Source organism: Cinclus cinclus, chromosome 2 (assembly GCF_963662255.1).
Source record: "Cinclus cinclus chromosome 2, bCinCin1.1, whole genome shotgun sequence".
Taxonomy (NCBI): Eukaryota; Metazoa; Chordata; class Aves; order Passeriformes; family Cinclidae; genus Cinclus; species Cinclus cinclus.
In genome coordinates, this window is record NC_085047.1 from 117008919 (window position 1) to 117031996 (window position 23078).

Below are 23078 nucleotides of genomic sequence, written 5' to 3' on the forward strand. Positions count from 1 at the left end.
ATGCACCAGAGAGCTCGTGCTGTGCGCAGTGGGGATCCCAAAGCCAGCCAGGGCAGTGCAGGGCTCTCCATCCCTTTCACTCCGTGGACAGCAACGTCCAGACCCACATCCCTGTTTGGCAAAGCTGGGGCTCCGGGCGGGCACCGACGGCTGCTTTCCCTCAGGCACGCGTGTGGGTGCTCTGCTGAGTCTGAACTCGGGGACGGGAGATCGCTGAGAGTCAAATTCCTCTTTGTTCTGCTTGGGTTCCTTTTGTCCACGCCCTGCCACGCATCCACTGGTATTTTTGTAAGGACTTCGTTCCGGATGGGAGGTGCCGGCCCGTGTCATTCGCATGTGAACGTTCTCGTGGAGCTGTTGTTAGGTTTTGGTGTTCCTTGCATGTCCTCTCAGTACTGGTTCCCACCTCTCCTGTGTCGGCGGTGTTCTCTAGCACTCCAAGTCTTATTGGTTTCCATTAGGAAATTAGGATATATCCATAACAGGTAGGTAGATCAGTATGGTAATAAGTGTAAACTGTGCTGGGAAGTGTCTGTGTATTATAATTTCCTAAAAGACCACTGTAATGTTTCAAGCAATGGGAAAGGAAAAAAAAATGTATGTTGGAGGGACAACAAAGTTTACATTTCATACTTTTCAGAATCGCTTTATTATTTATTTATTGAAGATAGTGTAGAATTTTGTATCAGAAATGACAGACATACTTATGTATTTTTTGAAACAAAACAGAGATACACACTTTAGTTAGAAACTTTCAACTGACCACATTTTAGAGGGAGTGTGACTTCCTAGGCATGCATTTGTTTACCACTAACTGGCTGAAAACACGATTAAGAGAACTTTAAGTTTCTATTTTTCAATGTTGTTAAGAAAATGGTTTCAATTAAAATATGTAAATAGTACTAAACCCATGCTTTCCTAATTCCATATCAATAGATTTTAATAAATATAATGTATATGAAAATACACATTGTTGTGGTAGGATAAAAAAGTGATAAAATCTATTACTGGAGTACCATTAAATGTCATTGTCTAACCTTTTATTGCTGTGCTAATTTTACTCGGTGCTGCCAGCAGGGTGAACATTCATTCCAGTGTTTCACAAGTAGCATCACTTTGTTAATAGTGTCATTTCACCAGCATTCATTATAGTGACAGCTGAAGTGGCCAACAGGACAAAACAAACCTCATGGCTGCAATGCAGGAACTTCGGGCAGGGTTTTGGAAGGAGCCCCAAGGAGCTGCACCTACCTGAGGCTCATCTGGTGCTGGAAGTGGGGGACCCTTCACTCAGGGGCCCCTCTCAGATTGTGACACACGGACATCCCAGAATCACAGAATGGTTTGGGCTGGAAGGGACCTTAAACCCCACCCATTCCCATCAGTGCCAGCGGGGGTTACTGAGACGTGGATGAGGGAAGGCTGGAGTTTGGCTCACAGGTATCCAGTGAATCCCTCATAATCAGCCCAGTCCTAAGGAAGAAGCTCCTCCTGACCCTGTGCACCACGGCCAGGCTGTGTCCCTGCCCTGGTGACAGCACTGCTGCCCTTGGAGCTGGCTGGCACATCAGCACTGCCACCTTCTCAGGCAGAACTGGGAGTCACAGAATCCCCAAATCCCTGAGGCTGGCACAGCCCTCCCAGCCCACGGAGTCCCAGCTGTGCCCCACGGCCACCTTGTCCCCAGCCCAGAGCACTGAGTGCCACGTCCAGGTGACACCTGCAGGGATGGGCACTGCAAACCTCCCTGGGCAGCCCCTCCAGTGCCACAGGCTTCGAAGTGCTGCAGAATAAAAACGCCTCAGGCTGGCCTTGGCTCAGAAAGGCTGAGTGCCTGCCCCGGGCAGAGCTGGTGGAAAGCTGGGCTGGAAAGCCAGGACAGGCTGCTCAGAGCTGGGGAAGGGAATTGGGCACGTGGGAGACAGAGCCCAGCTCTGAGCTCTGACCCTGAGCCAAACAGCTGAGAAATTACAACAGCTTTTTTTTCTAAATGCACTTAATTATTCAGTATTTTCTCAACGCGAGTGAACTTTTTCAATGCTCATTTTACATTTTTTTTTACCCTTTAAAAAGAGTTCAGTCACTTTTTATACCTGCGAGGAGGATTGGGGTGGGAAACATTGTGGGTAATGGAGATTTTTCTTACACACATTCTCAAAACTGAGATGTGAAAAGTGCAGACTCTGCCTTGGTTCCAGACTGCTCTGCTTGTCATGGTGAGATCTCAGTTCATGCAAATCTAGCAGTCAAAGCCCTTGAATCAGGGAGAAACTGGGAATTAGGAGAAATTGCTTGGAGATTTTGCTGTGTACATTCCACATCTCCCCTTGCTTTGTTCAGCCTCTCCACTCCTGTCCCCCGTGCACATTGCTGTATCCAGAGCTGAGTTCATGCTCATAGACATATGTGATTATTGTACATACAGTATAAAAACACAGCTCTGTTGTCATTGTCAAACACCAAGTAAATCTCACAGAAAAGCATTCAAAGGCACATTTAAAGGGTTTGTTTGTTCATTGAAATATTTTTAAAAGAAGGAATGTCCTCAGGAAAATATTTGTTCTGTATGTAGGAGGATATATTTAGGACCTCATTAAAAAAATAAAGAACTGCAGTGAGAGTCTGTTAAATAGCCCTAATTACTTGATAGAGTTGTCAAAGGCTCTGCTGTGACCGTGGGTCAATCCTTGGCTGCCTGTAAAGCTGCCAAAGTGTCACTGTCCCTGGATTTAGGGACCAGTCTGGGATCTGACAGTGCTGTGCAAGCACTTTTAAGAAAACCAGAGGGAAAAAAATCTGCTTTCTATAGAATTTGTATGAGCCTAAAAATTATGAAGGCATTATAAAAGTTATCTGGCAATAGGAGAAAAAGTTACTCTTTCTTTCAAGAAAATGCAATTAATTTGTATTATTCATTTACAGCACATTTAACTATTCCTCAGTAAAATATCTGTACTGTGAAGATGGTTCTTTCTGGTTTTTAAGGCATTTGTAATAGGTATGCATCAGGCAGCACTGTTTCTCATAATGCAATTTTAACCAACTTCAGTTGCTATGAAAGTCTTGTTCCGTCAGTCATCCCTGGTTAAACAATTCTATTTACAGAATTATTGTTAAAGAATAACTAAACAAGAGTCCTTAAATGGTGCTCTCTGTGCGAGGCCGGGTGCAGTTCCCAGCTGTGGTAGCACGGCTGGTGTGGGGTTGTGCAAGTGAGTGATGCAAGAATAAATGCAGGCTTTTTAAAGTTTACCTGTGTGCTGTCACATTCCTGAGAAGTGCTGGAGAGGGAAATGGAGTCAGGAAATCTGCACAGGTCACTCCTCCCTCATGTCTGATCTCTGACCTCTGCTCCTGGCACATGGACAGCACCCAAGGAGCAGCTGGAGCTGGGCCAGGAGAGATTTAGGCTGGATTTGAGGGAAAGGTTCTTCCCTCTCCCAGAATTTGGGTTAAAGGGAAAGGGTGAAAGGGCAGAGAGAAAAGAAAAGATGAATTAAAAAGGGGCAGACAGAAAGAAAGACAAAGAAAGAGAGAGGACAAGAGATCATCACTCCTGCATCCATCATGGTTCCAGATGAGGGGATGTCACTCCTGGAGCCAGAATGGTTCAAGATGATGCAATCTCTCTCCTGGTTCCAATGTAGGTCCAGCTCATGGGATGTCACTCCTGGATGGAGTGTGATTCTGTGATTCTAGACGAGGGGACACCACTCCTGGTTCCAGTGTTGATCCAGCTCATGCGCTGTCACTCCTGGTTCCAGCAATGATTCAGACGAGGGGATGTCACTCCTGGTTCCAGCAATCACCCAGCTGTTAGCCCAGGGTCATGGGCTCAGTGTGGGTACCCTTTTGTGGACTGGGTTCCCCACCCTGAAATGGGTTTCTCACCCCTGTGCATATTTGGTCTCTTGCACAGACTGTTCTGTCAGACCCTTCTGGAAAAGGGTCAGTGGCTTTGGGGGTCTTTAGTGCTCTTGATCCCCCCTATGCTCCATGGCCACTTCTTGGCCTGAGTCCTGTGCTTGCTGTGCTGGGTTGTGCTGATCTCCTGGAACCACAACTGGGACATTTGTCCCACCCAGGTGCTGCTCGGCCTCCATCGCTAGGCCCGGCCTGGCATGGGCACTGCTCCTCTGGCTGTGCCACCAGGCAGGGACACCAGAGCAGCCCTGACACCAGAGAGGGACACTGGAACGGGCACAGCACCAGAGAGACAATTCCTGCTCCCATTGCAGGAGTCTCCTTTGGTGTGGAAAAAGGAAGGAGAATTGGGATTCCCCTTCTCCTTGTCCATCTTCTCAATAATTTCCACCATCCTCTAGCACACCCTCTAGCTTCTGACAGGCAGCAGTTCCCTGGATGCTCTTTGCCTCCCTTTGGGACAGTCACTGGAACTGTCCTGTGCCCCTTGGCACAGCTCTGCACCCTCATCTCCTTCCCATGGGGACATGTCTAGCAGATTAGTGTTCCCTAAAGACAGCTCTTTGTCATATTTGCCTTGTTCTTGGGAAAGCTTATTGTTGCTGCTGCTATCCCCTTGGGAGAGCTCTTTCTTGTGGTAGTCTTGGCCCTGGGATGCCTCCTGGTCACTCTGCTTTGCCCCTGGGGAGAGCTCGGTGGCATTTTCCCTTTGGTACAACTCCAAGGCATTCTTGTTATCCCCTGGGGAGAGCTCGGGGTCATCTGCCCTGGGCACAGCTGTTTCTTTAGTTCATCTTCCCACTATTTGCTCTCTTCCCACTGGGACATTAAAGACAGACACCTCCAGCAGGAAGATGCACATAGCAGTGTTCTGGAACAGGGATAACCAACAACAACCACTTTGTGCCCTCCTGATTTCATCAAACATTTTCTTGTCTGAAAGAAGAACAGGGGCAGCTCTGTGTGCAGACCAGCCTGACTTCTGTCAGGGCTCACACACTGGAAGGAAAACCGTGAGCTGCTGAGCTGCAGTGGATGAAGAGTTTCCATTCTGGACCAGGAACTGCTGGATATCAATCCCTGCTTTGCAGCAATTTGCTCAGCTTGGCAGAGGTGAGACACGTCCCCACCGCTGTCACAACAAGTACTTCCATCACAGAGCACATTAACTGGGAGAGGTTTGTCTTTTCTCCCACTCCTGCTGCCTTGATCCTTCCACAGAGGAAGGATGCCAGCGCACCTGAGCCGTGGTGACCGTGCACAGCCCCACCATGGCAGCTCCCCTCACAGCCCCACCATGGCTCCTTCCCTCCCCTCACATCCCCACCATGGCTCCTTCCCTCCCCTCACGGCCCCACCATGGCTCCTTCCCTCCCCTCACGGCCCCACCATGGCTCCTTCCCTCCCCTCACGGCCCCACCATGGATCCTTCTCCCCTCACAGCCCCACCATGGATCCTTCTCTCCTCACGGCCCCACCATGGCTCCTTCCCTCCCCTCACAATTTCTCCCCCCACCATTCCCTCCCCTCACGGCTGTTGCGGCGCTCGGGCGCCCCCTAGCGGAGAGCAAGGACGACCGGGACACGCTCTCTCTCTCTCTCTCCCCCTTTTCCTTTTCCCCTCTCCCCGTCTCTCCTACTTCCCCATCCCTCTCACTCCCCGTTCTCCCGACCCTCCCGTCTCGCCCCATTTCTTCCCCTCCCTGTGTCCTTGAGCGGGGGGTCAGAGCCGCGGCCCGGCCCCTCCGGTTCCTACCGGCTCCTCCTCTTCCTGCCGGGGCCGTTCCTGCGCCGTTCCCGTGAAGCGGCGCCAGGTGAGGCGGGGGCGGGCCGGGCTCGCAGGTGCGGGGCCCTACATGGGGCAGGGAGGGCGAGAGCGGGGCCGGCTCCTGGGGGGCCCAATCCTTCCCCCCTTCCCAAATCCCAGCGGGAATCGCTCCGTTGACGCTGCCAGGGAGTAACCTCCCCGCTTTCCCAGCCGGCCCCTTCGGGGTGAGGGTTCTACGCACGGTTCTTCATCAATCAAATCGGGGCTACCGAGCTATGAGAAGGTCACTTTCGGTGCAATCGTTGGATTTTAAGAGTGCGTTTATTGATTGATCGTTCTGTTTAAGTAGTAGTTACACGGGGTTTTATGGCCTTATGAAAATCAGTTGTTATCTTTGTCAGGCACCCAGACTGGATGAAATCACTGGATCATAAGTAAAAGGTGTTAATGAGCTCCGTTATCACAAGCTGATGACGTGATACCTTACATGGGTCAAAGCCAGCTGAAAACCTTGAGGACTGATCCAGTCCCAAGTACTTGTCCTTTTCCTCCTCTGGGTTAGAGCAGAAGGGCAGTTTGGTATGTGCAGGAGATAAAAACGTTGCTTATTCTTTAATTACCCTTGAGGAGTTGATTTGACCTAGTTTTCTGTTTGACAATGGGGTGAGCAAAGGAGTTGTTGCCTTCTCAGTGTCTTTAGCTGCACTGATCCAGCATTTCCCTAAGGATTTCCATGAACAAAGAGGAATAGGCTGATGTGGAGCCAGTGTGTCCACTTAGTGTTATATTCTTCCACTTTGATTTTCCATAGGGACTGCCTTTGTCACCTTCTGAGGTACTGCCCTGGCTGTGTCCCCAGGTAACCCAGAATCACTGGAATTGTTGACAGAGGGAAATACTGAGTGCTATTGATCTGTTCTGAGTTCCAGGTCTCCACCCCTGCCTGGCACCAGCGAAGGAGCTTGGCCACGGCTGGGATAAAAAGGCTGAACTGAGTGAATCTATAAGCTGAGTGCTGATCCAGATGTTGCTGTGAAACACCAAAAACGTGCTGTGATGACCTCCTTTGTGAACATACCAGGTGGTAGGTCTTGAGGTATTGATCCAATGGAGTAGGAAATTGAGCTGTTGCTGAATGTAGGTACAGAGGAGAAGGGAGGGATTTGTTTCAGCAGTCATTGCTCAGCATCCAGCTTATTTCCAGTTTACGCTGGCATGAGTTTGCTGAAAGGCAGGAAAGGCAATAAAATAAAATGAAAAATAGAAAAACATGCTTCCTGGGAATTCTGCAGTACAAAACAAAATGGTGTTCCTGTTGTCATACCAGGAACAAATTAAATTGTGAATTTATTTTAATTTGCATTGTACTGCTACCAATACTTCAATGGCAGTTAATTAGAAATGTAAATGAATGACTTTAAGCTTAAGGAGGGCAGGGTTAGATGGGATATTGGGAATTAGGAATTGTTCCCTGGGGGGATGGGCAGGCCCAGAGCAGCTGTGGCTGCCCCTGGATCCCTGGAAATGTCCAAGGCCAGGTTGGATAGTGCAGCTTGGAGCAGCCTGGGACAGTGGAAGGTGTCCCTGCCACAGCAGGGGTGGCACTTAATGTCCCTTCTAACACAAACCATGCTGGGATTCTGTGATTTCAATATTAATCTGTAAAAGAAAAAAATACTGCTGAATTTTTGTAGGGATTTCTTTAATATATCAGGTTAAAGATAAGATTTACGCTCTGGAAGTTCTTTGAGAAAAAGGATATTTAACACGATTTTTGTACAAATGTATCTGTAGGTTCTTTATAATGTAGCTGGATCTGAAGACATCCCGGGTGGCTTTGTGTCATGCTGAGTAACAACATGGGACATTGTTTCATGGGGCGGGGAGCCATGATTCCAAGGAAGCTGAAGCCGTTTCTCTGCAGGATGCTGTCGGGTTACAAACCCAAAAACGACGTCAAGGACTCTTACAAAATTCTGGAGCTCGAGGAAGGATGCTCCCCTGACGACGTCAGAAACTCCTATCGCAATCTTGCCAAAAAATACCACCCGGACAGCAGCTCCGGCATGGCCGATTCCAAGGCCTTCATCAAAGTGGAGGAGGCCTACAGGGTTGTGCTCAACGACCTGGCAGCCAAGCAGAAATCAGAGCCCGGCGAGGAGGAGGAGGAGCAGTTCAAACCCAAATCCCTGGAGCACAGACACTACCTGAGCTTCGAGGGCGTGGGCATCGGCACGCCGAGCCAGCGGGAGAAGCAGTACATGCAGTTCCGCGTGGACCGCGCCACCGAGCAGGTGCTGGAGTACCGGCAGCAGCGGCTGGAGAGCCGCTACGCCGGCAGCGACCTCAGCAGGGCCAAGGACGTGCGGCAGAGCAAGAAGGTGAAGATAACTCAGGCGGTGGAACGGCTGGTGGAGGATCTCATCCAGGAATCCATGGCCAAAGGGGATTTCGACAACCTCAGCGGCAAAGGGAAGCCTTTGCAGAAGTTTTCGGACAGTCCCCACATCGACCCCATGACTCACAACCTGAACAGGATCCTCATCGACAACGGGTACCAGCCCGAGTGGATCCTGCTGCAGAAGGAGATCCGGGAGACCATCGAGCGGCTGAGGAAGAGCGTGGTGGCCTCCAGGAGGAAGCTCGGGGAGCCCATGACGCTGTCGGAGCAGAAGCAGTGGGGTCGCATTTGCGAGCAGCTCGCAGAAGACATCAGGAAGTTAAACAAGAGAGTTGACGACTTCAACCTGGTGGTGCCCATCCTGAGCAGGCAGATGGTGCATTTCAGCACGAACAAGGAAATCCTCCGAGCGCGAAAGACGTACGAGGCTGTCGTGGAAAAGGTTTCTGATTCGGACACGAAGGAAAACGAGGGGGAAAAGGGCAAAAGGTTGGGGTGGAAGTCTTCTCTCTTGAAGTGGTTAAAACTTACACCAAAATAATTTCATGCTAATTCCCCTTGTCAAGGTTTTGGATGCACTTTATTGATGAAATATAGCACTAGAGAAATTTCGGGTTCACCGGAAATGTCAAATGCACGCTGTCACCTTACTTGAAGGAAATTTGCTTGTGTGATGAGCATTTTCATTACAAATAATTGAGTTATTTTTAAACATTATTAAATGAAATGTGCCAGTTTGGCATGTGGTAGAGTTCGTTTTTCTCGTCATTAGTCCGGGGCTGTGTGTCGGATTTGGGCTGGAGGCAGTGCTGGCCATTCCAGGGTGTTTCTATTGCTGGGCAGGGCTTGCACAGCCCCTTTTGTGCCCTTCACACCTCCCCACCCCTGAGCAGCTGCTGGCTGGGTTAAACCACAGCAGCAACAAATCAGTTCTTCTCTTGCAGGTCATTTTCCTTCTGCTGAAATCCAAATTAATGCTTCACTTCAGCACAGACCGTAATCACTTTGACAGTCTCTTATCACTTCAGAGGGGAAATGGAGGCACAAGAAAAAACGTTGAAGTGGAGGCAAATGTCTTGCTGTGCCCTGTTTGACCTTTGCACTCTTATTTCAATACTTATAGCTCGTAAATTTTTGGCTGCATATTTTTTTAAAGTACATTCACCTCTTTAAAGTTAAATTCAGTGTCTGTGAAGGAAGGGTTCTGGGTGTCTTGGATTGGACTGTACACATGCACAAGTCCATTTTTGCATCTTTAACACAGAAAGAGGTCTTGGAAATTTATTTATTGGTGAACACCCCCTGCCACAGCAGGGACACCTTCCAGCTCTGTGTATGAACATCTGTTTCCATCATTTATTCTTGTTTACAGTGAAAACTGTTAATTAAAGATACTTTTCTGCAGGTCCTTATAATACTGTGGAAAACCCCACTTTTTGATTCTCATTATGATCTGCAGGAATTACATGAGAATTTCTGTTCGGACAAACCCAATGGGAGATTTCAAGAGCAAATTGAATTCATGGCACAAGGGTAAATAGAAAGCAGGTTGCAGGGAATGGGACCCACTCTGGCTCACAAAGAAGCATCAGCACTTTCAATACCAGACGTGTCACAAAGGGTGAATCAGCAGACTGAGGGATTTTTATGTTTTTTTATTAAAACCACTTGGGTTTAAATGGGGCAGGTGTGACCTGACCGCGGCACTTTAAATCAGCCTTGCACTGATGTCATCAAAAACTGCCAGGCACAAAAATCCAGTTCTGCAGCATTTACAGTGAGGATGGAAAAAAATAATTCCCACTTCTATTTTCCCCAGGTGTGTAGAGGAGTTCAGTGTTTCTGGGCTTGTCTGTAATTTTGTTGCTTTGTGCTCACAAAACCTTAAGAGCAGTGTTTATTCAATACTAAGGAATATCAACTCCTGCACACAGAAAACCCAGGAGAGAATGGCTTTTGGAAGGAACTTTTCTGGCTGACCCTGGACTGTTAATTTGGATTAGATAAATGTTATTTTATGACTGTGAAAAAGGGTGCAATCATTGCTGACCCCAGATGCAAACCCACATTGTTTATTCCCAGAAATTCCTATTTGTTGGTCTGACAACCACATGTCTAGTGGCTTGGAAGGCTGAAGTGACATTTTAATATGAAGACAAAATATTATATGCACACATAATTTTACATATTATGAAGATACAGTATTTGAGGTTCAGTTTTTCTCGGGTGAGGAATCTGTTTCTTGCCCAACAGGACAAGCGGGAATGGCTTGAAATTAAACATTTAAACTAAGTATTGAGAAGAAATTCTTCCCTTTTCTAAGCACTGTAAGTGTCGAGCGCTGCTGAGATTTCTCAGTTTTTCTGTTTCAGAGCAGTAACATCTCAGGATGAACATGGAGATACACAAGGCTCTGAGGAGAAGGAATAAAGGAGAAACAAAAGCAGGGCATCTTGTAAAAGAAATATATACGTGCTAAATTATTGTTAGTGAGAAAGGTGCCCCTCTGAGGGAGCAGGCTGTGTGCTGTCTCTGGGCTTGACAGAACACAGCATGTACGTGTAAGTAAAAAAAAAAGGAGAAAAGACTGAGTACAATCTGATTCTTTCAATTCCATGTCTGTGAGATGTGCCCTCTAATGCTCAAAATGCTGACTTTGATCCAGTTCTTTTCTTTGCCCAGGTCTTTTAATCAACACCTGTCTTTTGTCACTTGTTTTAGATGGATATGTTCCACAACATTTTGTTGTTCCACAACATATTGAGGCGTTTGTCACCCCCATATTCCTCGCCCAATAGGTTCCCTTCCAACCCAGACCATCCTGTGACTGATCCTATCAATTAGAATTTATCCGTATTTATTAATTCCTTTTACTTTCATTAAACCGGACACCGGGCTGAGGTTTAAGAACATTTAGGGGTGAAGTTCATCTGTTCTATCATGGGACCTGCTCGACAATACAGCGGGGCAGCGGCGGAGGCCGTGTGGGCTCTGAGGGGCCGTGAGGGAGCGGCCATGGCGGGAGAGGCTGCGGCCGTGAGGGGAAGGGGGCGGGGCCTGAGGGAAAGGCGGGAGCGCGCTGGTCCCGCCCCTTCCCGCCCCGCCCGAGGGGAAGGGGCGTGGCTTTCGGCGCGTGGCGCCGCATGGTCCAATCATAGCGCTCTATCCTCACCCGGCCCCCGGTTGACGCGCAGCGCTCGGTTCTGATTGGTCAGAGGGTGCGTCAGTCAGAGGGGCTCTGTGCCCGCAGGCGGAAGCGTCTCGCCCAGGAGCGGGTACGTGCGGCCGCGCCGGGCCGGGCGGCACCGGCACCGGCACCGGGGCTGGAGCGGGGTGGGGAGTGGGAGAGGGAGCGGGATGAGCAGCGAGAGAGGCACAGGCAGCGAGAGAGCGACCCGCAGCGGTAGCGACCCCCGGGCACGTCCCTGTTTGTCACGGATTGTCCGGCCCTGAGGGCGCACCGCCGGTGCTCCGCGGAGAGCTGGGTTCTGTAGCTGAAGCTAAAGGGAAACAACAACAACAAAAAAAGGTCTCGTTTTGTCTGAATAGCAATTGATTTGGTCGGGCGGTGAGAATTGCTGCAGCGTGGGGTCGTGGCTCGTCCTGCCCCGTCATGTTCGATTCCATGGCGGGCACTGCCATGCACTTGGTGCGGGCTGGAGTCAGAATCGGCCTCTGGAGAATTGCGAAATCCAGGGGGTTTTTTCTGCCCTGCCTCCTCAAGTCTTCAAACTTTAATAGCGCTCTTAAAGAGCCCCCGCTGCGGGAAGTTTTGGGGCTGAGAAAATTCCCGTGAAGGGATAAATCATGGATTGGGTTGGAAGGGACCTTAAATCCCATCCATCCCAGGCCTGCCATGGCAGGGATACCTCCCACTGTCCCAGGCTGCTCCAGCCCCAGTGTCCAACCTGGCCTTGGGCACTGCCAGGGATCCAGGGGCCTCATAAGGAATGTAAATATAATTAATATCCCTTTTTAATAAGTTTGCCACACAGCCTTGTTTTTGGTATAAATTCCTCTAAAACTTACTTTCTTTGCTCCTGTCTTTCTGTAATGCTTACAAGTTAGACAGCAGAGCCCAGTGCTGTGGGATAGGGAGAAGTGAAAGTGAAACTGCAGGAAAATTACTGAAATAAGTGGGAAAATGGCAGTGGGTGTAACAGGAGTGTTCACATCAGCTGCTGATGTGCTTTTCATCCTCTGCATGTGGGGAAATGGGTGACCTAAAGGATTTTCTGATGATTTGCTTGTGGAAGGTGCATCATCTTCAAGGAAAACTTGAATGTTCTTCATGACTTTAGGTTTTTTTCCCTTTCTCCATCTTCTCTTCTCTGGAAACAGGTAGTTCTGTTCTTTATTAACCCAATGATATTCCATGTTAAGGCATTTTCCTTCCTGCAGACTTTTTCAATTTCCTTGCAACTGCTTTCAGTATTTTGTTCTAGTGAAACCAGCTCATTCTGGGAGAGAAAAGCTGATTTTCAGGTGAAAATGCTGAGCAGCTGTTGTGTTTTCTGTCTGCATAACAGACCAGTAGGTTTAGTCTCAGTGCTGGCATCTGCCAAGGGTGGTTTTTACAGCTGCACTTGTGCTCACTTTGTTCAGAGCTTGCAGTTTGTTCCTGCAGATGTGTTTTTATTTGCTGGACACAAGTGAGGAATGTTCCTGCCTGCCCTTGGGAAAGGGGAGGAGGCTGATGGTGGGAAGGGCATTGAAGGACAGGAATGCCAAGGGCTTTACCTCTTTCCTCCTTGGGAGGTGTGTGGGTGGAAGAGTTTAAACCACAGAGTGAGTCCTGCACTTTATCCAGGTGGGAAATTCCAGCTGAAAGCACCTGGCTCCACCAGAAGTGTGTGCAGCAGGAGGTTCCTAGGCTGACAGCTGTCCCTGTGTCCCTGTTAATCCTCTTGGGGACAAACTTCAGCCTGGCTCATGTGCTGTCCATGGGGCTCAGCTTCACAGTGGGGTTGTTTTTTTTAAATGCATTTATTTTTTTCTTCCTTTTTTTTCCTAAGGCTGTTGAGAATTACAGATCATGGAGTGGTTTGGGTTGGGAGGGACCTCAGAGCCCACCCAGTGCCACCCCTGCCATGGCAGGGACACCTCCCACTGTCCCAGGCTGCTCCCAGCCCCAAGGTCCAACCTGGAACTGAACATTCCAGGCATCCAGGGGCAGCCACAGCAAATCTGGGAATTCCATCCCAGCCCCTCATTACCATCCCAGGGAACAATTCCTAATTCCCAGTATCCCATCCAGTCCCGCTCTGAAGCCATTCCCTGTGTCCTGTCCCTCCATCCCTTGGCAATTGTCTCTCTCCATGTTTCCTGCAGCTCCTCCAGGCCCTGCAAAGGCCACCCTGAGCTCAGCCCAAAGCTTCTCCTGTGCAGGTGAACAATGCCAGCTCTGCCAGCCTTTCCTCCCAGCACAGCTGCTCCATCCCTCTGCTCATCCTGCTGCCTGCTCTGGGCTCTCTCCAGCAGCTCCAGTTCCTCCCTGTGCTGGGATCCAGGCCTGGGGCAGCTCTGCAGGTGAGCTCTCACCTGAGTGAGAGGGCTCAGGGGCACAATCCCAATCCCTTTCCTGTTTCTGGTGCCCCAGCCCAGGAAAACTCTGGCTGTCTGACTACCTGTGACCTCATGGCTCTTTTTTCCCACAGGGATGTTTTGGTGAGGTCCCTTGGGAGGGTCTCTTTCCTCCCTTGTGTCAGTGCTCTCCTTTCCTCTGGCATATTAAATGCAGGAATTTTTTAGCTGGATTTCTTAAACACCTTGTGAGGAGTTGCCCATCCCTTTTTGGGCTGCCCCCGTGCTGGGTTCAGGGTTCCCAGATTTGCTGTGGCTGCCCCTGGATCCCTGGAATATTCAGTTCCAGGTTGGACACTGGGGCTGGAGCAGCCTGGGACAGTGGGAGGTGTCCCTGCCATGGCAGGGCTGGCACTGGGTGGGATTTAAGGTCCCTCCCAACCCAAACCAGTCTGGGATTCCTTGTTTGCCTGCAGCCACTCCCAGCAAAGGCCCTCAGCTCCATAGTGGGGACAGCAACAGGAACCAGTGTGGGTGGCTGAGGAACTGGGAGGGGAAAGCAGGAATTGCTGCAGGAGAGGAACAGACACTGCTCTGGTCTGAAGAGGGGCAAAGAAAGTGGAGCCATTTAAGAGTGGGAAATGAAGAAGGGCTTTAGGAGCAGTTGTAATTCAGCCCAGGGAGCTGGGAAAGGGGCTGAGCCTGGAGAAAAGGAGGCTCAGGGGGGACCTTGTGGCTCTGCACAACTCCCTGACAGGAGGGGACAGCCAGGGGGGGTCGGGCTCTGCTCCAGGAACAGGGACAGGAGCAGAGGGAACGGCCTCAGGCTGGGCCAGGGCAGGCTCAGATTAGAGATGAAAAAGAAAATTTCCCTGGTAGAGTGGTCAGGCTTTAGGATGAGCTGCCCAGAATGGAGTCACTGTCTGTGGGAGTGTTCAGGAGGAATCTGGATGTGGCCCTTGGGGACAGGGTTTGGGGAGGTGCTGGGTGGGACTGGATGATCTCAAAGGGCTTTTCCCACCCTGATGATCCTGGAATTCCGTAGGAGCACAGCACTGTGACTCCCTGTGGGACGAGCAGGGATCTGAGCATTGCCAGGGCAAGGTGTCATTGAGGACAATAACTGGATGGCTGAGCCCAGATGCCGGGCAAATTAAAGTAACCTTGGATTTGAGCGATTGATTTTAATATTTGAAGTGGCAGCACAAGTGTGGGTTTCTGGAACTGGCTTCTGGAGGACGAACTTTTGGATCTTATTCACAGGAGGTGACCTGTGTTTGTAGCATAGATAAACTGTTTATTTATTGATTTTTATTCCACTTTTCTCACTGCTGTTACCAACCAGAAAATGTTCTCCATCAGTCTGTGCTGTCTCATGGTTGTGAAGGACATTTTTGTTAGTCTTTACCAAATGAATTATGGCAGCTTGGGAAATGCAGAAGTTGACAATACTCAACCAAATTAGAATGGTGCTAAAAGCAGTTGTGAGTCAGTTAACCTTGCTTTCCTCTTCCCATATTTTAAGTTTACCTGGGATCTTTTCTCTGTGCAGAGAGATCTTCTTTACCCTCACAGTCAGTTGATTTACTGACTTGGGTTCTGTATCTCTGTGTTAAAAAAAGGCATGAAATCATATTATCAGTTAGATTGAAGAGTGAAAATAGTAGTATTTAATCAAGACTCCTTGACATGACTTAAAGACCAAGTTCTGCCATCAGCTTTTGGGTTGTGTGGTGATTGTCTTTTGCAGTTCTGGGTAAGGGAGATTGTTCTGTGAATATAGCTCAGTACAACATCAGCAGAGGTTATCATGGAATGATTTGAGCTGGGAGGGCTTTAAAACAATTTCATTCCTTCTCCTGGTGTGAGCGGGGCAAATTCCACTGGAAAGTTCTGTAGAAAAACATAAGTTCTGTAAAAACCCTCAGACTGTAACTCATGAGAATTGTCCAAAACCACGAGATGCTCCTGACTGATTCTGACCTCACCCTTGGCTGTGTTTCAGGCACTCAGGAGCTGCTGATGGAGGAGTCCAGGAGTGAGAACCAAGACACTGGGACAGCGTGAGCCGTGCCCAGGGCAGTGTGAGCAGTGCCCAGGGCAGTGTGAGCAGTACCCAGGCAGTGTGAGCAGTACCCAGGCAGTGTGAGCAGTACCCAGGGCAGTGTGAGCAGTACCCAGGCAGTGTGAGCAGTACCCAGGGCAGTGTGAGCAGTACCCAGGGCAGTGTGAGCCGTGCCCAGGGCAGTGTGAGCAGTACCCAGGCAGTGTGAGCAGTACCCAGGGCAGTGTGAGCAGTACCCAGGCAGTGTGAGCAGTACCCAGGGCAGTGTGAGCAGTACCCAGGGCAGTGTGAGCCGTGCCCAGGGCAGTGTGAGCAGTACCCAGGCATTGTGAGCAGTACCCAGGGCAGTGTGAGCAGTACCCAGGGCAGTGTGAGCAGTCCCCAGGGCAGTGTGAGCAGTACCCAGGGCAGTGTGAGCAGTACCCAGGCAGTGTGAGCAGTACCCAGGGCAGTGTGAGCAGTACCCAGGGCAGTGTGAGCCGTGCCCAGGGCAGTGTGAGCAGTACCCAGGGCAGTGTGAGCAGTACCCAGGCAGTGTGAGCAGTACCCAGGGCAGTGTGAGCAGTACCCAGGCAGTGTGAGCAGTCCCCAGGGCAGTGTGAGCAGTCCCCAGGGCAGTGTGAGCAGTCCCCAGGGCAGTGTGAGCAGTACCCAGGCAGTGTGAGCAGTGCCCAGGCATTGTGAGCAGTGCCCAAGGAAGTGTGAGCAGCCCCCAGGGCAGTGTGAGCAGCCCCCAGGGCAGTGTGAGCAGTGCCCAAGGAAGTGTGAGCAGTCCCCAGGGCAGTGTGAGCAGTCCCCAGGGCAGTGTGAGCAGTGCCCAGGCATTGTGAGCAGTCCCCAAGGAAGTGTGAGCAGCCCCCAGGGCAGTGTGAGCAGTGCCCAAGGAAGTGTGAGCAGTGCCCAGGGCAGTGTGAGCAGCCCCCAGGGCAGTGTGAGCAGTGCCCAAGGAAGTGTGAGCAGTCCCCAGGGCAGTGTGAGCAGTGCCCAAGGCAGTGTGAGCAGTCCCCAGGGCAGTGTGAGCAGTGCCCAGGGCAGTGTGAGCAATACCCAGGCAGTGTGAGCAGTACCCAGGCAGTGTGAGCAGTGCCCAGGGCAGTGTGAGCAGTCCCCAGGGCAGTGTGAGCAGTACCCAGGCAGTGTGAGCAGTACCAAGGGCAGCGTGAGCAGTACCCAGGGCAGTGTGAGCAGTACCCAGGCAGTGTGAGCAGTACCAAGGGCAGCGTGAGCAGTACCCAGGGCAGTGTGAGCAGTACCCAGGGCAGTGTGAGCAGTGCCCAAGGCAGTGTGAGCAGTACCCAGGGCAGTGTGAGCAGTGCCCAAGGAAGTGTGAGCAGTCCCCAGGGCAGTGTGAGCAGTACCCAGGCAGTGTGAGCAGTACCAAGGGCAGCGTGAGCAGTACCCAGGCAGTGTGAGCAGTACCCAGGCAGTGTGAGCAGTGCCCAGGGCAGTGTGAGCAGTGCCCAAGGCAGTGTGAGCAGTACCCAGGGCAGTGTGAGCAGTGCCCAAGGCAGTGTGAGCAGTCCCCAAGGCAGTGTGAGCAGTACCCAGGGCAGTGTGAGCAGTACCCAGGCAGTGTGAGCAGTCCCCAGGGCAGTGTGAGCAGTGCCCAAGGCAGCGTGAGCAGTACCCAGGGCAGCGTGAGCAGTACCCAGGGCAGCGTGAGCAGTGCCCAGGGCAGTGTGAGCAGTGCCCAGGCATTGTGAGCAGTACCCAGGCAGTGTGAGCAGTACCCAGGCAGTGTGAGCAGTACCCAGGGCAGCCTGAGCAGTACCCAGGGCAGCCTGAGCTGTGACCATGGCTGGGTTCCTGGACAATTTCCGCTGGCCTGAGTGTGAGTGCATCGACTGGAGCGAGCGCCGCAACGCCGTCGCCTCCATCGTGGCCGGGGTGCTGGTGAGCAGGGGCACAGGGGGCTGGGGTGGTGCCTGGAGAGGCTGAGCTGGAACAGAGGGTGGACAGAGTTAAAATAATAAATTGGGGATTTATTAAAAGCCCTTTTAAGGCTTCACCTTGGGCAGTGCAAGAGCCCGGCTGTGGCTCCACATAAGATGGACAATGGGTCAGGAGTTTTCACACTTTTATAAGTTCTTACCCATTTCCACATTGGGGTTCACTGTCCCATCCCAGCTCCAGGTTCTGCAGTCCCACCCTCCCAGATTCTCTCCTCAGTTCTCTGCTGTTTGCACTTTTTGGGGCTGGAGCTGCAGCGGTGTCCTTGGTTGTGGGGCTGGAAAGGGATTGGTTTGTGTGACTGAGCTGTGAGCAGAACTTGGAACACTTTGTGTGGAGTTCACAGTCACACACCAATGCACTGCAGAATCTGGAAAATGTAAAAGTTAAGACTTGAGGCATCAGGGGGCCCACTGTCAGTCACACTTGTGCCTCAAATTCTGGCAGTTCTCCCTCTTCCCCAAATCCAGCCTGTTTACTCCAGGGGTTGTCTGCAGCATTTTCACAAGTCCTGTGATGTTGTTGATCCTGAACCATTTTTGCCCTCTCTTCCTTAAAAAAAATTCCTCATGGATTTCCTGCAGAATTGGATCTGTTAGAACTGCTCTGTTCTGCATCTTCTCTATCTCATGTGTGTTTAGTCTGGATTCTTGTTCTTAAGGGGAACAAGGAACAGGGAATTTCATAGAATCCCAGAAGGGTTTGGGTTGGGAGGGACCTCAAAGACACCTCCAGTGCCACCCCTGCCATGGCAGGGACACCTCCCACTGTCCCAGGCTGCTCCCAGCCCCAAGGTCCAACCTGGAACTGGGCACTGCCAGGGATCCAGGGGCAGCCACAGCTGCTCTGGGCAGCTGAAACAAATAAATAAATAAAACAAAGAAAAAAAATTATCCATCCGCCAGTCCTTAATCTGAACAGAAAGTGTGACTGATTCCCAAACACTCTGAAAACGGAACGCTGAGACCTGTGCAGACGTTGCCCATGGAACTCATCTCAGTCCCTTTCCAGAAGAACTGGTGCTTGTTAGAGCTGGTGCCCAGTTCAGCCAGAGCTGTCCCGAGCCCTGGCCTGGTTCCTGGCTGTCCTGGCCCCAGGCTCAGCCCTGTGTCTGTGCCCAGTTTTTCACAGGCTGGTGGATCATGATCGATGCTGCCGTGGTTTATCCCAGGCCGGAGCAGCTGAACCACGCCTTCCACACCTGCGGGGTCTTCTCCACGCTGGCCTTCTTCATGTGAGTGTTGGGGACAGAGCCCTGGGCACTGAAACACCAGCAGCTCGGCCAGGCTCCACTGGCAGCGTGTGCAGCGTGGAGAAATCAGGGAATCCTGCCGTGGTTTGGGTTGGGAGGGACCTCAGAGCCCACCCAGGGACAGCTCCCACTGTCCCAGGCTGCTCCAGCCCCAGTGTCCAACCTGGCCTTGGGCACTGCCAGGGATGGAGAATCCAATACTTGTCTCAATATGAAACAACTGACTGCATTTCCCTCTGTTTTTTTCAATTTTTGCAGCTCTTTCTTGCCCAAAACTTCCTCAAATGGGAGGGACAACCATAGGTTGGCTTTTGTCACAGAGATATAAATAAAAGTAACAACTTTCATTCAATCATTCAGTATTGGCAAGGAAGAAGAACAGTTTGGGATTTGTGATTACACAGAATGCCAAAGAATTTCCCCAGAATCTGTCACATCTTAATAAATAAATAAATAAATAAATAAATAAATAAATAAATAAATCTGGGGGTTTTACTTAGAACTCTCCATTGATTTTTCTGTAATCTGAAGTGAATCTTCTTTTTTTGTCCCCAGGATAAATGCTGTATCGAATGCACAGGTGAGAGGAGACAGCTACAGTGATGGATGTTTAGGAAGAACAGGTAAATTAACTCTACAAATCCTGCTCAGGTGATAATTTACCTGCTGGGGTTTTTTTCAAGTGGTGGTAGAAGAAATAATCACAAGAAAAGGAGTAGGAGAGAACTTCTGTGAATTAGTTTCTTTACAGAATTAACCCGTGGAGATAAGTGCTGGCTTTGTTAAAAAGGGAACTTGGTGCAATTCAACTTCTGGATGTCTTAGCTTCCTAAACTTTCCCTGCAAATCCTGGATAGCTGCTGGGAGAAACCAGTTCCTGCCTGGGGTGGCTCTGGAGCAGGCATTCACTGGGGATGTGTCACAAACATTTCCATTTCCTCTGTGTCACTGCTGTGGGTGTCCCAGGACCTGCTGTCCTCTCTCTTTCCATTCAGAATTCCATTTCTCACATGAATCCCAGCAGCCTTTTCCATGGGATTTGTAAATTTGGAGGGATTTACTGCTATGTGAAGTGGCCTGTGGTGCATTTTTTGTGTGTCATTCACAATCCAGGTCAGAGAACTTTTGCACAGGAATATTTTTTCCTTCCCAGTGACTAGGCAGGTGGATTTTGTCCTTGATTCTTGGGTTTAACCCTTCCCATTTGTGCTTTTAGTGAGATCAGGTATTCCATCCTCCTCGGCTGGATTGCCTGACCCTATGGATAAAAATCCACATTTCACTCTCCCCTGCAGGGGCTCGGATCTGGCTCTTCATTGGCTTCATGTTGATGTTTGGATCACTCATTGCTTCCATGTGGATTCTCTTTGGGGCATATGTTACACAGAGTAAGTTTGGATATTTTCTCTTCTAGGAATGTGCTTTTTTTGCCAGCTTTTGGCAGGAAATCCACAGGGGTGGAAGCCTGTGGTGTCAGGAAAATCTGAGCCATGACATTCAGGTTTTAGTCTGAGATTGATACTGGAATATTGTGTTAAATCCAGCTCCCAGTAACTGGAATATCCTGTTAAACCCAGCTCCCAGTAACTGGAATTTCATGTTAAATCCAGCTCACAGCAACTGGAATTTCATGTTAAATCCAGCTCCCAGTAAATTAAATATCCTGTTAAACCCAGCTCCCAGTAACTGGAACATCCTGTTAAACCCTGCTCCCAATAACTGGAATTTTATGTTAAACCCAGCTCCCAGTAACTGGAACATCCTGTTAAATCCACCTGCCAGAACTAAACTGAGTGTTTCCTCTGTTCTTCCTCTGCAGACACTAATGTGTACCCTGGACTAGCAGTGTTTTTCCAGAATGCATTAATATTTTTCAGGTGAGTTACCTGGGTGAATTCCCCTCCTTCCAGAGGGATTTTCCTGCTTCCATACATTGATACTCCTGGAAAAGCAGCTCTGTTTTCCACTCCATTTGCTGCAGAGCTTAGGAACAAGGTTTGCTTTGCCCCTGCCCAGGCTCTTTGCTCCCTCCCACTCTTCTTGGTCTCTGCTCTCCCTGGATGTACAGCTCTGGAATGTGGATGGCCAGGGATGCACAGGGATTTCTGGATGAGGGATTGCCAGTGCCTTTGGAAAATGGCAGTCATTCACCTCTGTCCTACAATCCCTCCCAGCAGAGCCAGCTGGGGAATTCAATTCTGCTTTTCCACACCAATGGCTCAGTTCTCTGGGACTTGATATTCCCTGTATTTCCTTTCACTGGCTGAGCTCACGGTTATTAGAGTGATAATTCCTTTTTCTAAGAGCATGCTGGTGTGTTTTGTATCAGCACACTGGATTTATTCCAAGTAATATTATTAAATCTATCATGTAACAGTTGAAAATCAATTTGGAGTCTGTAATAACTCTTTTTTAGCTGTGGAATGCATTTTGCAGTCCATGGATTTTATTAATAAAAGGCACTGAAAGTGTTAAACAGGCTAAGATCAGCCACTGAAAGCTTCATCCCACCTCCTTTCCTCTTTCAATTCCTGGCTGATCCTTTCCCTTCCAGCCCCACACCAGATGCTCTGCACTGACCTGGATTGATGGGCTCTAGGAAATGAGGGATATTCCTGCAGGAAACAGCAGCTCCTAAACCCCCTCTGGGGTTGAAAAGGGAAACTGCTGATGGCAGATTTTGAATTTTTGTAGTTTTATTTAGAATCCCACAAGGTTTGGGTTGGAAGGGACCTTAAAGCCCATCCAGTCCCACCTGGGCTGGGACAATTTCCACTGTCCCAAACCCTGTTCAACCTGGCCTGGGACACTGCCAGGGATCCAGAGGCAGCCACAACATGTGGAATTTTGGAAATCAGATTGGAGTGGATCTGATTCTCTAGCACAGGCTTAATATTCTTTCTGATTTGTCCATAAAAATGGAATTGTTCAGGTTTTATCCTAGCACATCCTGTGATGTTGAGCTGATTCCCAGGTGCCAGAGTGAGACTTGCTACTGTGGACTCCTTGATTTTCATAAATACCAGGCTTTTCCTTCAGAAGGGCTGTGAAATTGGATGTTTTGGGGTTTTTTTGGTGGGATTTTTGTTTGTTTGTTAGTTTGTTTGTTTTGTTTTTGTTTGAGCTTCAGTTGGCTCCCACAGTTCCAGCCATGCACAGGAAGCCAAATGTAAACACCAAACCCAAATCCTGATCTGACTAAAAGTTCAGGGCTGGGATGTTGGTTTGCACAGGGTAAGATTTAAGGGTATTGTTAAATTTACCTTATGTGTGGTCTGATTTTTATTTATTTTCCTTTTTTTTCCCTTCAGCACTCTGATCTACAAGTTTGGGAGAACAGAAGAGCTGTGGGGCTGAGCTCACTGCTGGCCTGGTCCCTAGTTGCTATGTGGTTCTTGTATGTAGATAATTCAGTCCTTTGTCCTTGGTTTGCTTCCCAAACTGGTGGAACTGAGACAATTCCAGGCTCTGTCCAAAGCTGCTCATTTCCCAGGACACACCTGTGAATATGTACATAGGACATTTCAAAGGGAATGGCAGGCTGCCAGGCTTTCCTGCTGCAATCTCCAGGCTTTCTCCTTCAAATCCATGACTTTCCATCCAAGTTTCATCTTCCAAACCTCCACCAGTAGTGAGCAAACAGGACAGAGCCCACCCCTGGAGCAGGGGTAAGAGCTGATTTTAAGAATTTTATATTATTGTTCAGGTAAATATAAAGTAGGGGGGGTTTTTTTGTTTGTTTTTTTGTTTTTGTTTTTTTTTCTGGTAAAAGGTTATGGGTTTTTAAGCAAGTCCCTACACTCAGCAGGTTGTGCATGGCAAAACAAAATATTCCTGACTTGTGATGGCTCTGGCACAAAGGACATTTGCTGGCACCACAGTCCTTGGAATTAATTTCATGCTGCTCAGTGTAAGAGATATCAGTTGGTATTTAATGTATTTGCTGATGTTAGAATAAAAAAAACTTCACCAAACTGATGCCAGTTGTATTTGATATAAAGAATAAATGAGTCAGAGCAGTGTCTTGCTGCTTGTGCCAGTGTCATTGGCTCCAGGGGAAGCTGTTTGCTGGTAATTGAGTTTTCCTGACCCATTCCCTCTCTGTTAAAAAGATGTGGGGTATGGATGGATTTATTGCTCACAGTCCAACCTTGTAATAATTTCAAGTTCCAATAAATTCTAAGAGTGACTCACA

At 49.4% G+C, this 23078-nt stretch overlaps 2 protein-coding genes across 2 annotated transcripts; both read left to right on the top strand.

The window, feature by feature from the left end:
• The first annotated feature begins 6645 nt into the window (after positions 1-6645).
• Positions 6646-8741, top strand: DNAJC28 (DnaJ heat shock protein family (Hsp40) member C28). The gene is made up of 2 exons (XM_062515249.1): positions 6646-6776; positions 7487-8741. Exon 2 carries the CDS (start codon positions 7537-7539, stop codon positions 8632-8634), a length of 1098 nt encoding a protein of 365 aa, XP_062371233.1. The 5' UTR covers positions 6646-6776; positions 7487-7536; the 3' UTR covers positions 8635-8741.
• An 8342-nt stretch (positions 8742-17083) lies between these two features.
• Positions 17084-23078, top strand: TMEM50B (transmembrane protein 50B). The gene is made up of 6 exons (XM_062488219.1): positions 17084-17574; positions 18753-18865; positions 19439-19506; positions 20179-20271; positions 20703-20760; positions 22195-23078. Exons 1-6 carry the CDS (start codon positions 17476-17478, stop codon positions 22238-22240), a joined length of 477 nt encoding a protein of 158 aa, XP_062344203.1. The 5' UTR covers positions 17084-17475; the 3' UTR covers positions 22241-23078.

Excerpts from the sequence above, each read along its gene's own strand:
- DNAJC28 (XM_062515249.1), top strand. The coding sequence starts at position 7,537 with ATGCTGAGTAACAACATGGGACATTGTTTCATGGGGCGGGGAGCCATG.
- TMEM50B (XM_062488219.1), top strand. The coding sequence starts at position 17,476 with ATGGCTGGGTTCCTGGACAATTTCCGCTGGCCTGAGTGTGAGTGCATC. Across the intron at positions 17,575-18,752 it reads CCATCGTGGCCGGGGTGCTG|TTTTTCACAGGCTGGTGGAT; the intron begins GTGAGCAGGGGC and ends GTCTGTGCCCAG. Across the intron at positions 20,272-20,702 it reads TGGGGCATATGTTACACAGA|ACACTAATGTGTACCCTGGA; the intron begins GTAAGTTTGGAT and ends CTTCCTCTGCAG.